This window comes from Solea solea, chromosome 6 (genome assembly GCF_958295425.1).
Source record: "Solea solea chromosome 6, fSolSol10.1, whole genome shotgun sequence".
Taxonomy (NCBI): domain Eukaryota; kingdom Metazoa; phylum Chordata; class Actinopteri; order Pleuronectiformes; family Soleidae; genus Solea; species Solea solea.
In genome coordinates this window covers 4,333,382-4,349,264 of record NC_081139.1, presented here as the reverse complement: position 1 = coordinate 4,349,264, position 15,883 = coordinate 4,333,382, and the positions used below count along the sequence as shown (strand labels likewise).

The window sequence follows — 15,883 nt, the reverse complement described above, 5'->3', positions numbered from 1 at the left end:
TGTGGCTGTGACTATGAGCTGCGGAACTCAAACAAGTCAAGGACATCAGAGGAGTTTCTGGAGATTTCGGTTTTGGCCCGAAGAAGAAATAATTGTTGGTTGATACGGATCTTCAAAACAATTCTTGTGCAGGATTGGGATGTGTAATGACGCAGAGTACTTAAGGAGATGATCACGATTTGTAGTGATTCATGAATGGTTTGTATGTAGTTGTGTGCTTTAACTAACTTATTATAAAACTTACCTAACTTTTTATTACCTGTAAAACGATGATAAACATCATGACAGTAGAAGGCAATAGAAAAGTCGTTTTATTAGCCAAATCTAGGCCTGTGGTTAATCAAGTGTGTGGCTCCATTTAGCTAAAATTAGTTCATTCTAAAGTCATATTTTTTGAGCCATAATATCCCAAGACGAAATGTTAATGGTGCAAAGCGCACAGAAGAAGAATACCGGCCACGTCGTCAACTGTGTTTTTGCATCCGTGCTAAGAAGTAGCACAGTGTGTCTGCACCCTGTAATTGATTTAACGTTCCCTTAAATCAAAGCCACACCACCAAAAGATGAAGGTGTAGTGTTTTATTCACAGATAACCTGTGCATTTCAGACGGCTTTTAGATCTCTGAACATTTCACCGCATGTCTGCGATTAGTTGAGCTCGGTTTTGAAACTCATTTTTACGTGAGCTCACCTCTTCACCCCCGTGCACCCTGTGGCTCATGTAAACTGAACAAATGAGTTTCCTATAACATATTGTGATTTCGCCCTGACATCTCTGAGCGCCCTATGTCCATACATTCCCTTTACATTTAATTTTGCTGAATAAATTGGATGTCAGTCATTCCTTACTTACCATAAAATGATTGTAATGCACCTGTGTATCAGAGTGTGTGTGTGTGTGTGTGTGTGTGTGCGCACCAGAGTCGAAGTGTGTGCTCAGCCTGGAGCCTGATCGCATGCCTCCACTTACAGGAGAGGTGTCACCAGCCAATATTGCCCGGTGTTTATCTAGTTTGAATGTCTTAAGTTCGCACTATTTGACACCTAGAGATTCTGATATGGCTTTGCTGTGGAAATAGAAAGACGGAGGGGCGGCTGGAGTGTATGAGATAAGAAAAGGAGTTAAAAATGTATAGCTCTATAACAGTTGTGCTACTTTAAGTAAGCAGATCTTCCCTACATCCAAACCACATTGTTTATATGTGTGTGTGTGTGTGTGTGTTGTACCTTATGGGCTGTTGCGTGTGGGTTAATGAAGAGCAGTAAATGAAATCCTTTATTGTGTTTGATATAATGTCAGTTTCCATTAAGGAAACTGGTGCTAGGAATGATTGCTAGACTATCGGGACCAGGAAAGAGGTGCTCAGTGTGTGTGTGTGTGTGTGTGTGTGTGTGTGTGTTCCTCCATGCTTGTGTGCACACCCCAGGGTACGGCAGAGGCGCTGTGTTCTGTAATTATAAAATCATTAGCAGGTGTCCAGAGGAGATATGAATATGACTGTAATCTGTCCCCACCCATGATGGAGCACTTGTCTCACATTCAAATGTCAACCTGTCTCAGCCGAGCCACTGAGTGAGCTCACAGGTTTACATTCAAACCATCTAGATCTGTACATGTACTCCCACATATGACAGCCTTTGCTATGCACCTGCTTTTTCTCAGTTTGTCTATGTTTTATTTGTCATTCTTGGGTCAATGACAATGTGAGTGTGAAAAGCAATAGCCCTCAATTGTAAAGGATGATTTTGTAACTCCAAGTGAAAGACGACATTAAACATATAGACAGCACGTCACTTGTGACAGAAATCAAACTGGCAGAAGAACAAACCTCATATTCAGACTGTTTGAGAGGCGTACAGAGACAAACGATCCGCTGGCCTGCACCTGGTCAGACATTATAGCCAGCAGACATTGTAGCACTGGCAAGGAGACAAAGTCACATTGTAATCTAGAGCGGGTGTTTCTATAGCAACAGTAGGCATCTAACCTAACGCTGGCATTTGCTGAAATCTGAAATTGGCAAGAGGAGGCTGGTGTTAAAGATAGAGAGATTAGAAGAGATGAAGATAAGACGGGGCAGGGAGGAGGACCAGGAGTAGAGCCGGGGCAAAGGGAGGAGAGAGGAAGCAGATTGAGATAAGGGAGTGGAGAGGAGGGAGGGTAGGAGATGAGCGGAGGAAGATTGATGTAACAGAGGGGCTGGAGATCATCACCTGACCTTAGTGTTTGTCTCCTGTTTGGAATTTGTTGGTCCACTCAGCATGATAGATTTAATTTACTGATAGCACTCAGACTGTGTGTGTGTGTGTCTCTGTGTTGTGCGAGTGTGTAGTCATGGTCTTACACGCCTCCGTACATGCCTTCACTGGTGCATACATACGGACTCTTACAGGGAGCGTTAGAATTAAAAATTCCAATTCAAGACATTGCAGGAGTGAAGTTTAAGTATGTAACTGTCCCTCAGTCTGTGTTCTTTTTTATAAACATACATGGTTTATTTTACCCATATACTTGTCATTACAGTCGCCCTCAGGGCTGCACAGACAAGATTCACCAGCGCGTCACACATCGTTTGTGACGTCAGCTTCTCAGTACCATTGAATAACTGCCAGATGTCGAAAGTGAATGTTATCTTGGAAAAAGGGAGCAGAACGAGGCAGAGGCACTCACTCATTCAACATTTCTTTGACAATATTCTACAGCCATAAAATCAAAGTAACTCCAGACGGCCTGATTATCATTATAGTCATAAGACGGTTAAAGTGCTGTGAGCTGGGTTATTGGGTGGGTAAAGGTGGGTGACACAGCAGACATTGAAGCCCATATTTCAGTTTATCATGTTTCCTTAATCTCTGATGTCACAACATGATCAGTTTATGTCTTAACATCAAGTATTTCTTTCATGTCTGCCATCGTGGGATTGTTTTTATGATACATTATTATTATTATGTATCATATATATATTTTTATGTATCATATATATATTATTATTATTATTATTATTATTATTCATCCATCCATTTAATACTAACTGCTTCATGTGGTGTAGGTTCCCATTATGTCACCAAAATAGCTCTTGAGCTGTTTAAGGATGCGTCAGTTTGTATATCGTGGTTGTAGATGTTCTGTCCCACACTTTTTTCCTGCCGCCTTCTCCTCCCCAGGTCAAAAACACACACCTGGGTGATCACATGATGCAAACTTGGCCATACACAAAATGCTTCTCATGACAGCACTTATATAACATGCCTCGGGGACGGTCATGCTTGTCAGACCACAGTCGGGGCATTATGTGTCATCTGACGACAAGCATCAAGGCGACTGTCAAAAAAGACGTCGATGCAGAATGAAGAGAAATTGTTTAGTTGAAGTTAAAAAATAAAAAATATAAAATAAGCCAGGGATTGCAGTGATGAAGGATGCAAACGTCATGGATCATTACGGCTTGAAACATGAGTTGCACTTGTTTTCAAAGTTTTTTAAATTAAAACTCTTATGCGGCGTTTGATTGCCCAACTATCGGCTTTAACAAGACCACATTCTGAGGCACGCACAGTTGTGATTAGAAAGGTAATAGCTAAGAAGCTGAAAGAATTTATAAAAAGGAACCTTTTTGCTGTGGAGCTGCTTGAAACAGACAAAGCTTAATTGTTCATTGATCAAGTGAAATCTTGTCTCAAAGGGAGGATTTTTGACATTTAAATAATTTATAAAACACACAAGGAGATATTTCCAAATCGTTGGGCTGTCTTTGCAAATTGAGGAGAAGTGATGATTAGAAAAAACAAATATGGTCATCTAGCAGCACTTTTTTTAAAAGTTAACAGGTGCCAGTGTAAGAAAAGTAATCAATGTTATCCACTTCACCTGTCGGTGGTTTTAAACTTTCGGCTGGATCGATGTGAATGTCTTGTGTGCAGTGGCTGGACAGTGCCAGGAGAGAGCAGAGTGTGGGATTGCTGGCTTGGTGTTGTATCAGACATGTGTTTAACCCTGACCCGTGAGCCCACAGAGATCTGTGACCAGCCACAGCAGATGGCCATGCAGTCTCAGGGGCTGCTCAGAGGGTCATGGTGTCCTAGGACTCATCCACATAGAGACACTTCTTCTGTCCAAGGCAATGTGGTCTGTGTCGGACTGTGTCGTTGGAGAGATTTTTCCCTTCATGAGTAGACTTGTTCTCACTTTAGGTGCTCGGTAAATTGTGGGTATAGGTCTTATTTTCATGAAACTGCAAGGTGACACATTAAAGCGCAAACTATTTGTCTTCCTATGTACACGGGGCCGATGATATCGGCTGCACAGATGTGTGACAAATAAAAGATTGATATAAAACGTCTTAGAAATGCGTCGGGTTGCATCAACCACCTCAGCAGCTGCAATACACACACTGGAAGAGTATTTTTTAAAATACGTGACCACATTTTTGTGTGGAGGGTGGTGTATAACACACCTGTTCATCGTTGTATGTCGGTATTCAATGAGATTGAGACCTTCTGAGTGACTCACACACTATATATGAATAACTAACCCACCAGTGAAACCTTGTGGCCTGTATAGAAGCTTGTGCATTTACTGTAATCTCCAGTTTTTTTATTTAGCCTTCTTCTTATATTAATCACCTCTCTGTATACTGCTAGGGCAGTGTGTGGGTACCGGCCCCCCTAGTGGGCCGTGACAGTACTGCTGGTGGGCCGTTTTGTAATTAGGTTTTAAATTGCTGTATAATATGTATAATATAGATTTTAATTAAATAATTGTAAGGAATCAAACAAGGCCATGGCATTTAAATGATGTGTTATTTCTATAGCAGGTAATGGCATTTTTGTATCCCATGTTCACATGAAAACAATGATATATGGTCATTATTGATCCTAGTGTTGTGTGTTGATCAGAGTCATGATTTTCGGATTTAAAAGCAGATGCTGGCACTCTTAAGTTTGGGAATGGCTGTGCTGGTAAATATGTACACAATTTTGTAGCAACACGGTGCTGAGTTGTTGGCAAAGGGGCCTGCAAACAAAACTATGGTGTATATTTCTTTCTGAGTACATTATTTGTTTTGAGAAAAGCTGCTGGACCTCATCCCAAGTGTTTACTTACAGAAAACAGTCTTGAATTATGAGCTGTAATGCCGCAGTATAGTGAGAGTAAACTCTTAAGAAGCGAGGGACTAATCTAATCCGGGACCGGACTTCAGATCAATCCTTGCTGGCAGACGCAACAACACTGTTGCTCTGCCACAATCTCTCTCCTTCTCTTTATCTTCTCTCTCTCTCTCTCTCTCTCACTCTGCAGAGGCTATTTTTAGCCCAGGTAGCTTTTTTTCCCACTGCATCGACCACCGCCACCACCACCACCCATCTCTGCCCTCTTAATTCATCCCTTCATATCTCCCCGACCTCAGCCTTCATCCCAACTCCTCAACTTAACCCAATGCACTCCCTGAGCGATGCTCTGTGATCTCTCCACGAGCCTCCGCACCTTCCATTCTCACTCCCAGTCTCACCTGTAAGACTGGGGATGGAAATGAGGGACGTGCAGGTGTGTTCAGGAGGTTCATCGTCGGGGTTTGGGGCAGATTTCACTCCGCCTTTTTTGTCCAGTTTCATTCAAGTGCTGAGCCGATGACTGAATGTCTTATTAGAACCAGTACGTCAGCTAAGAAACATGCCATGGTATAAAAAGAGGCTCAAAGAGTCCAAAGGGAACTTACGGGAGTTGACTGAGAAACAAGATACTTGTGCGTTCTATGTGTGTAACACAAATGCAACACAAAACTGAAGGAGAATAAGTGTAAAGTGTAAAATAATTAAGAGGAAAATGGTGTAATTGAGCAAGAGACAAATGGCAGAGTGAGTCTTATTTGCTCTCTCTCTCATTGAATCATGGTTGCAGTTCTTCCAGTGAGGCCTTGAAAGTACACCTTTAACCAGTGTCCTCATGCACACATGAGCTTGGTTTTAAGATGACTTGCAATTGATAGTTTTATAATGGGAGCAAATAAAGGCCATGGCATAAATTCCCATTGTTTTGCTTTTTTCTTTTTCTTTATTGTTTTACTGTCCAGACTGAAAACACGTCCAGCAGATGCTGATGCGACTCTCAGAGAGTTTTCTCCATGTTACATCTGAGCTCATTCCGAACAGTTCTCCACAACACATGAGGATATGATTTCAGCGTTTGAACATGTGCCACATACATCTCTCTGACAAATGGCGTTGGACAGATGCTTTACATCCCTTCGATATCTCTGCGGCGATCTGCTCGCCTCTTCATGACTGTCATTCCACATCACACTACTACTCCTGTGTTCTGTGATGCTGATTATATTCTCATGCTGCACAGTGTGATTGAATATAACCATGATTCTCTCTCTAGCTTACCACGGCAAGGAGCCGGGGCTGTTGTAAGCGCTGCTATATCTTCTCTCATCATCTTTCTTTTCACTCTTCTCTTCTGCACAGGAGAATGCCATTTCATACTACGATTCCAAAGCGGATTCTGACTATGTGAGTACAGTAAGGACTGCTCCCCCCGTCTGCCTGCATCAAATCCCGACTCTTACCCCCCGCCACCCTTTCCTGCAACCCCACCCCTCCCCCTGGCCTCCTCGGTGTTGACGCCCCCCCTTCCCCCCGCCTCCGTTCACAGGCCCCCGGGCTGTCTGTGTGTTAGTGAGGTGACACTGCTTCATGGTGAGTTGGTGTGACAGAGCAGGAGCGAGCCAACGTGCATGTGACGACAGTGACTTTCCGCTGTCCTCCCCCACACCCCGTAATCAGAGTGTTTCCCCTTAACCCTGGACCCTAACTGTGCCAACTTTAACCCTGAAACTGTGAAAAATCCACACTCCACACTGCAATTATGAGATGCACGTCAGTCACACTCTGGAGAATATGAATGGGATTCGGTGAAAAGGCCTACAGGCCGGGTAATGTAGGGTCCTGCAAATCACCGGACTCTGACTGCAGCCCAGTTCCTGCTCAGAGCCCGCTCGCCCGCTGATTGATTAACTTTCATGGAGGAGTTCTAGAATCCCCCCACCCCCCCTCTCCCCAGATCACCAAATCACGAAAAGATGGGAAGAGAGTGAGACAGAGAGGTGAAGAGAGTGAGAAAGGAAGGCGTAGAGGAGCAATAAATCATGATGTGATTTTCTCTTTGTGCACACTACTCCTGTGATTAATGACTCAGCACTTTAGGGCCTGTCAGCACATCTAATTGGCGAACATCGGTCATCATTAACATGGCACACTGAGGCTGAGCCAGTGTGACACACCCCCTGACCCTCACTTCACCAGCCCCCCACCGCCACCCAAAGACAGCGGTGGAGGTGAGGCAGAGGTCATTCCTCATCTCTACAAACCTAACAGCGGCCCACCAGTACTCCCCTATCTGTATCTTGAGTCCTCCCACGATGACCCTTTTCAATTAAGGTTCTACTACTGCCGGAGTTAAAACCTTGTACTATTAGAGAGATATGATGAGGATTTGGTTTTACAGAAAGGTAAGTGATGGCCAGGCTCTCTTATCATTATCCTGTACGCTGTACCCTGTCAATTTCTCCACTTGTTACTGTGCCTTTGATGGAAAAGTGTCATGCCACGATTTAAAAGTGCTAAAAAGCATGTCGACGACTCATTCCAGCACTTTATCTGGTACATATAGGTCTATACAAACACATGTATTATCAGTTTCAGTTCAACTCTTTAAAGTAATTACACGCAAATGTTTGAAGCCTTTTAACTGGGACATTTTTTAACTGGGTTAGCCCATGACCAAGTGGATAGGAATTGGGCTTGTAACCAGAGGGTTGCTTGTTCAAATCCTGGATACAGCAGAGGTCAAATTCAATAATAAATAAAAACAATACTAAGTCAAGGTCCACCGTACTCACAGGGCACTCACACACATATTTATTCTATATTGATACAGTACATGTGACCACTCTCCATTGGTCAGATGAGATAACATAGTGTGATTTGTTTTTAACTTTTGGTATTTTGTTCGGACTAACTAACTAGATCACCTTCTTGTTTTGAAGTATGTTGTTTCTGCAACTCAACTTCCAGATTATCCTTTTTTTTGGCACTTTTTTTTAAGTCACCTGAGCTGTAGCTTCTATAGTTCTTCTACATTCAAAGAGTGAACGAGCAGCGTTTCCGTTGTGAGCTGCACTTTCACTACAACACCTTTCGTTCCTCTGGCAGAACCTTTCTGTCATATCCTTAGGTGCTAATGTACTTAATTAACTGTTTTATTTTGTTGCAATGTGCTTGAGGAAATTACTGCTTTTATGAATGTTGGTTTATGAAGAACTATTTGTCGGTCTTTTTATGCTGTGCATTCCTGTGCTCTTTCAAGTACACACACACACACACACGTGTGACAGGTTTCAGGCAAATGTTAGTCGGGCTGAAGGCGGGAGCGAAAGAATCTTCAAAATGTCATCTCTGGCCTCTTCAGCCTTTAATTAAACCTTGAGAACGGGGAGATAAAATTAACAAATTGGGTAATGAATTGAGCAAAACAGGTGGTGGATGGTTGAAGAAAATGAACCAATCAGTCTTTCCTGTGTGGATTTATTCCGCTGCTAATTAGACGCTGCCTTGGTTAATTATGATTTGGCTCTTCTGAAGGAAGAAAGGAAGAAAAGAAAAAAAACTCCCTGCCCGACATTGACAGAATTAGTGTCAGACTTTAGAGATAAACAAACACCCTCACCCTCACAAGAGCCCGCATCCCTAACCTAATCAGGTTTAATGAATATATATTCTGTCAACTAATCTCTTCTAAACCAACTTTCAAAATTGTCATATTTATACAAAACACCTCGTCCTATATATACAGTTTATACAGTATACATTACAGCAACCAATTGAATTCTAGAGCTGCAAATAAAGATTATTCTTAGAATCGAGTAATCTGAAGATTATTTTCTCGGTTAATTGAGTAATTCTTTTGTCCATAAAATGTCGGAAAGGGTTGAAAAATGCCGTTGTTTACCAAACCTGGAAATCACATTCCGAGATTAGAAAACATTTACATTCAGAGATAAGAAAATATTCACATTCCAAAATTAGAAAATGTTTACATTCACATTCTGAGATTAGAAAATGTTCACATTCTGAGATTAGAACATTTTCACATTCTGAGATTAGAAAATGTTCACATTCATATTCTGAGATTAGAAAATGTTCACATTCTGAGATTAGAAAATGTTCACATTCTGAGATTAGAAACATTCAGAGATTAGAATATGTTCACATTCAGAGATTAGAAAATGTTCACATTTATATTCTGAGATTATAAAATGTTCACATTCTGAGATTAGAAACATTCAGATTTTAGAAAATGTTCGCATTCTGAGATTAGAAACATTCAGAAATTAGACAATGTTCGCATTCCAAGATTAGAAAATGTTCATTCATACATCGGTGTTTAGCAAACCTGGAAATCATGATGTTCTCAAAAAATCTTTTCAGTTTTAATGATTTTTTTTTTTTTTTTTTTGGTCAAATGAAGCAAAGAAACCAGAAAATATTCACATTTAAGAAGCTGAAAAATCAGAAAGTTTGTATGAATAACAACTATAAAACCGATCTATTATCAAAATAGTTGGTGGTTAATTTGGTCATCAATTAACAATCGATTAATCTTATAATCGTTGCAGCCCTATTGAATTCTTTATTTGTTGGTTTTTTTAAACATTTTTATTGGTAGGCAGTTACAAAAGTTACATATCAAGTGTATTCTTGAGGTGGGATTAAAGAAGAAAATGGATAAATAAATAGTGGTTGCAGGGAAAAAAACTGTAATAAAAAAATCAAAAATGACAGGGTCAGAGGGGATAACTGTTGCTTATTGTATTCAAACCAAATGAATTCTGTTGTTGACTTTGAACAGGACCAAAGCACAAAAAGGCCACGGCGCGTCCCACAAACAGATCATAATTGCATTTTAATAGTCAATTAGAGTTGGCCCATCAATCAGTTTCTGACATAGGGGTTTTGATTTAATCTCTCCAAAGTTTTTTTATCGTGTCACATCCAGTTAATGCCTTTTGCTCTATTAAAATAATAATTATATATGTATAAAAAAAGTCCCACATTTGCTGCACTCACTCACACAACATGCTTATTTTGTTTGAGGTCAAATTTAGCTTTTTTGTCATCGGAGTTCACGAGGAATGACCAGACATAGGAATTGTGTTTTACAAATATTCAATGAATAAAGAGTAATGGAGGATGACTAATTAAGGAAGAATGGTGGAGGCATGGTGCCAGACGGTGCTAAGGGCTACTTCTGTATGGCACTGTATCAAAGAGCTTGGTGCATGAGCGCACATTAATTAAATTGTCTTTATTTAACAAAGACCCGTCCGTGGCGCTGTACATTTCCATTTTTGAATGTAAAGATGTGACCTGCTCACTTTTCTACTGTAAGAACACACTTAACGGGGGGAGGTTTAGTGATCTCAGGTTAAGTTAATAAACTCAGAGAGAGCCAGAGAGTGAGGTTATATCTTCCTGCCATTTTCTTTTCTTTCTTTTTTTTGTCTTTTCACATCCCACAATCACTTCCTCTTGTGGGAACAGACACAGGTTGTACTCTATTGATAACTTATCAAGATAAAAAAAAGCTTAAATGTCAGTGTTACCGCTTTATCTTTTGGCTTTCCTTGATATCTGACACTTTCCTAATGTGATGTAATGTAGTGTGTGTGTGTGTGTCAGACCGAGCTGATGAAAACAAACACACACATTTGACCTATTTTACATTTCTTGTTGTGTTTATACAACTGCATGTTATAAGAGACAGGCTGTTAGGACATTTTACGTCATACAACATGTTGGGGTTCAGTGGTACAACACCTCATGTCTGTGATATAAGTCATCCTGGGTACTAATGAGTCTCTCTGTTTGGTGTCTGCTCTGATACCTGCTGCTGTTTCATGTGTCACAAAAATATCAACATTGTGTTTAACATTATCTGAATGTTGTGTGCGCAAGACGATTATACAGTATAATGTAATAGATGGGGATGTTTAAAGCCACAGAAATGCAGCACTCATTTCACATCTGTCTGTGTGTGTGTGTGTGTGTGCACAGACAGAGGATGGAGAAGAGGAGAGCGTGCTGGAGAGCTCGTCATCTTTGGCGCTGGAGTTTGTGGATGATCCCAATTTCAAAAACAAGGTCAACTACTCTTCCAGTGCGGTCCAGATTCCCACAGACATATACAAAGGCTGTAAGTACACAAGAAAGCTTTTTCTTTATTGTTGTGTGTGAGTGAGTGAGTGCATCTACTAATGGAAATGAGACCGTTCATTTGTTACATTTGATGCAATGAGCCATTGTTGCACTTGTTGTGAATACTTTTGTTTCCTGTAATACGCACAAACAAATTGGTAACGACACAGAAAATGGTTCTTTAATTTATGCAACAGTGTAGCAGTAGTTACAGTTACAGTCCACTTCTCTCGTCATAGAAGATTCCAAAAGATGAGAAATGAATTCAGTAAACACAAACCAAGAAATATTACAACATAACACAATTGATGAATAATCTAAAAATAGTTTTATTTGGTGACGGTCCATAGCATAGAAGCTGTGATGTTTCCATGAATGGATTTTTTTCTAGTACAGTATTTGCTGACCTCTCCAGTATTTTAACTTGAGCCAACATTTCAACACACTAACAGGATTTTAGATGACAGCAGCTCTCTCACACCAGATTCCTACAGTGGTTTCTTGCGTGGGCATGGGCTCCCACGCCTGTGAACCTGTCCTGCTTAGCACCGGCGCTGCCCTGGGGACATAACACCCCCCATAGTCCAGCTACAGCTGCCAAATGAACAAAGGGGGAACATATGTACCTTTGGGAACTCTTGATTTTGCTTGTCATGTTCCCTCTGTTACCCACGTCTAACCTTGCGGACACTCTCTCTCTCTCTCTCTGTCTGTCTCTTTAAAGACTCAAAAAGCAGAGATTGACAACCATTTTACAGTGCTTTTCTTTTCTTTTTCTTCTTCTTCTATTGTCAAGCTTTATGCCTCCTTTGGTGAAGAGGCATTGTGTGACACCTGTCAGAAATATGTGCCCTCCAGCTGTGTCTCCAGACAAGTCTTGTCTGAAGTAGGCTTCCTTGGTTCAGGGAAAAATGTCAAAGGGCACCGCTAACTCACGACAGAGCAATCAGGCCGGCACATTGTTCTGGGCCAGCTCTGGTTCTCTTGTCTGAAGATTTGAGTCAGAGAATAAAGGCCTCTTGATTGAGCTGAGATGAATAGACTTGTACACTGTATGGGATTTGTTTTTCATTTCTCTTTTCTGGAAAATGTTTACTATTGATGTGTATTTTGCTCCCTTTGTGAAATTGTGATTTTGTGCCGACTTCACTGTCACCATTTGCTGCCCAAATGTAAAGTAACTCCCAAAGAGGCTTTTCTACCAAACCAAAACGTTCCAAAGATGACTTTCCTTGAGATGTCACTTGAGTTGTCTTCAGTAGTTGGCTGTAGGCGACTGGACTTCCTTGAGTTCAGTTGAAGACGTTTCACCACTCGTTCAAAAGGCTTCTTCAGTTCTGTCTTCAACTCAAACCAAGCAAGTCCAGTCGCCTACAGCTAACGAGTGAAGATGAGTGTGACCTGGACGACTGAGAACCTCCACCTACACGTCACTTGAGTCAGTATGCTGGGTCAGAAGACCAGTCCATCGCAGGGCCACATAGAGACAAACAACCATCCGCTCTCACATCTATGGTCAATTTAGAGTGTCCAATTAACCTAATGTTTTTGGACTGTGGGAGGAAACCGGAGAACCCCGGAGAACATGCAAACTCCATGCATAAAGGCCCTTCTTCACGAACCTGGGTCTTCTTGCTGTAAGAGGCAAGTGTGCTAACCGCGACACCAACCGCGTGGCCCCAGCCCATTTCAAGGCTTCATTAATCACTTTAAGCATCACATGCCTGAATCTAATCAATACATTTTTGTTCAATAACCTGCAGATGACACTCCATCAACTATTATCCCAGTGATCTTCTCACACTTGTGCAATGCTAAATCAGTGGAGCACTTTTTTAACTCATTCATCTTGCAGGACTTTACATGAAATCCATATCCCTGGAGTTGAAATATTGAGAGTAGTGAAATGATGAAAGTGAATTGTCACCTATGCGTCGTGTTCTATACTCCGGGCCCGCCATCGAGAGTCCCCAGGTTGCCTTGGAGAGGATGTCTGAGGAAAGTGATGTGGGTGTATTGCTGTCCTCTGGGTCTGGAGAGGTCTGGATCTACAGTTTATCTGTGGGTATGGTATTAGCGGAAGAGGAGTAGTTTGAGTGGGCAGACTGAGCGCTCTTCCCTCAGGGGGGGAGGCTAGAGGGAAGGCAGAGAGGAAAGAAAACTATAGGGAAAAATGGAGTGCAGTCCAAATTACAGCATCATGTTCAACAATTATGATGAAATTTTCAAGTAGTTTCCAATTAGTGCTCATACTTTATGTAGTTGCTCACTTTGATTTGTACACATTGGTAATGCACTGAATAATCTGACTGTTTTACGGAAAATGGCAGCTTTAAATTGCCAGTTACATGGAAATGGCTGTCCTTGGAGGAGAACTGAGATAGATGGAGAGAGAGAGAGGGAAAGAGGGGATGAGAGGGGACAGAAGGGGAAGAAACACTTTAATAATAGCAACCATTTGGAGCAAAAATATATTTTTTTTATTGTGATCTTTTCAGCAGCTAAATGAGGCGGTGTATCCATCCTGGTTTGATTTGTCTGCCAGGCCCCATGTCCATTTATTGAGATTGAGAGTGTTCCCTGAGCGCAGTAATGAACCATTTTATGATTCATTATCCCGCTGCTGATTCCTGCTGCCAAGTCTGCAAACTTTCTAATTAGCTTAGGTCAAACATTCATACAGTTTTCTTCTAATTATCACTGCTTATTATTGAATGGACATCGCAACACAGGCTCGGGGGAATAAACTGAGGAGGGCGGTGATGTCCATGCTTGTGTTCTACTGCTGGATGTTACTGATGTTGTGAAGAAGAGGTAGCACTTTAAATTAAATCTAAGATAACGAGGAAAAAATGTTTGCTTTGGAGACAGTTTTATAAATGTATTCAGTCTCACTGGGTTTTGGAGTCAGGTTGGGTTATTGGGTCGTTCTCTGTACATAGAAGAACCCTTTTGAAAAAGGAAGTACTTATTGTCTACAGTGTGCACATAGTGTATGCCTACATTAGTATTTGTATGAGAATAATCAGCCTCTGTTCACAGCGTGGCATAGAGGAAACCACCAGTGAATGTGGGTAGTCCTTTCACTAAATTTGAAGTTTAAATCCACTGCATGCAGCGCTGCTTCCAGCAGCCTAACGTCATGTTGTCAGTTTGCTATTGTAGTCGGGCACAGTGGAAAAACTTGGTTATCACAAATGAATGTCGAGGACTGGCTTACAGTGTGTGTGTGTGTGTGTGTGTGCAGATGAAAGAGCAGAGCTCAAAAAATGATTTGCCTGGAGTGATTATCCCACCCCACCCTCACACACACATGCACACACACACAAACTCACCAAAACCATCATCTCACCCTTCCCTATATATGGCCGTCCAATCGCCACTGAAGCCACTGCTTCATTCAGCTTCATTATCAGACTTGCTTCACATGTTTCCAAGCTCACTATTAGTTTGTCTGCCAGTCTGTGTTAGGCAGGTAGTGGACAGTTGTTTCCAGTTCAGTTATTTTTCTTCCAAATTTAAATTAAGTACCTATCTCAAGCAGTAATTTTAATTAGGCTAAACATATGAACAATTCACAGTGTAATCCAGAGGTTAAAACATTCTATCATTCATGCGACTTTAATTAACAAAAGTGACATAAAAAATAAAAAAAACGGTATCAGTTCTTAAAGCAGCAGAAAGTGTGTACTCCCTGCCCTTTTGCAGCAGAACTCTGGTCTGGTCTGGTCTGGTCTTTAGCTCGGTCCCTTCTGGGAAGCTCCAGGCAAGAAGAAAAAAAACTAAGTGCAACAGATACAGCAGATAGAGAGTCAGCACAGTGTTCAGTCAGATTTAAAAAAAGAAAAGATTAAAAGGGAGAGATTTGCCTTAGCAGGGTTTAATTTGACTCAAACTACTTCTGATTTCTCTCGTCTTTTTTTTTATAATTGATGCAGAGAGATGTCTGCACGCCTGGTTGGCAAAGACGACATGTGATAGATGACTCAGGTCGCTTCACAAAAGGAAAGCGTTGCAGTGAGAGGGAAAAAAGAGCCATGCTTTGTTCGTCATATTATACGCTGCGGCCCACAATTAATGACTGATCCCATTTTCCTACATATTTCTATATGACATCAGTCATCTTTAAGTCGGACACTATGAAGATTTGATTCAGCAAAATCGGAAATATTGCCGGTAAAAAATAGGTTATTTTCTATCGTTTGGTGGCGGGAACTGATTCTCTTTTTGCAGAATCATCCGTGTTTTTATTTAATAATTTATGCCCTGACACAATTATTCTTTAAGTCATCACAATGTTTGTTTTATTTATCCTGACATTATAGAAGGACAATTTTAACGTCTCGGTGGACACGATCCTCACCATCTTCCACCATCGTCTTCGTTCAGGTGGCAACTCTTCGTGTCGTCACCCGTAACAATCTGAACTCTATAGGGAAAAATCTGCAATCAAAAAAATCTCATAAATATGAGTTTAACTTAAACAAAATACAGCTCCACCACCAAGCAACAAAATCAATACATTGTGAAATAGGCACGAGATGATATAAACATTTCCCGCCACGATAATCTTAACCAAAAATGATTGCGATGATTGAAAAAATAGGTTTTAATATAATTTGTTTAG

General features: G+C 41.1%; 1 protein-coding gene across 3 annotated transcripts in view; it reads left to right on the top strand.

Annotated features, from left to right (window-relative positions):
* Positions 1-15,883, top strand: part of cacna2d2a (calcium channel, voltage-dependent, alpha 2/delta subunit 2a) — a 139,452-nt gene that overhangs the window by 76,293 nt on the left and 47,276 nt on the right. For 2 of the 3 annotated variants that reach the window (XM_058630778.1, XM_058630777.1), the window contains exons 5-6: positions 6,469-6,513; positions 11,116-11,254. In XM_058630778.1, coding sequence (XP_058486761.1) covers positions 6,469-6,513; positions 11,116-11,254 — 184 coding nt within the window. The remainder of the gene's footprint in view (positions 1-6,468; positions 6,514-11,115; positions 11,255-15,883) is intronic. The other variant, XM_058630779.1, reaches the window with a different exon arrangement.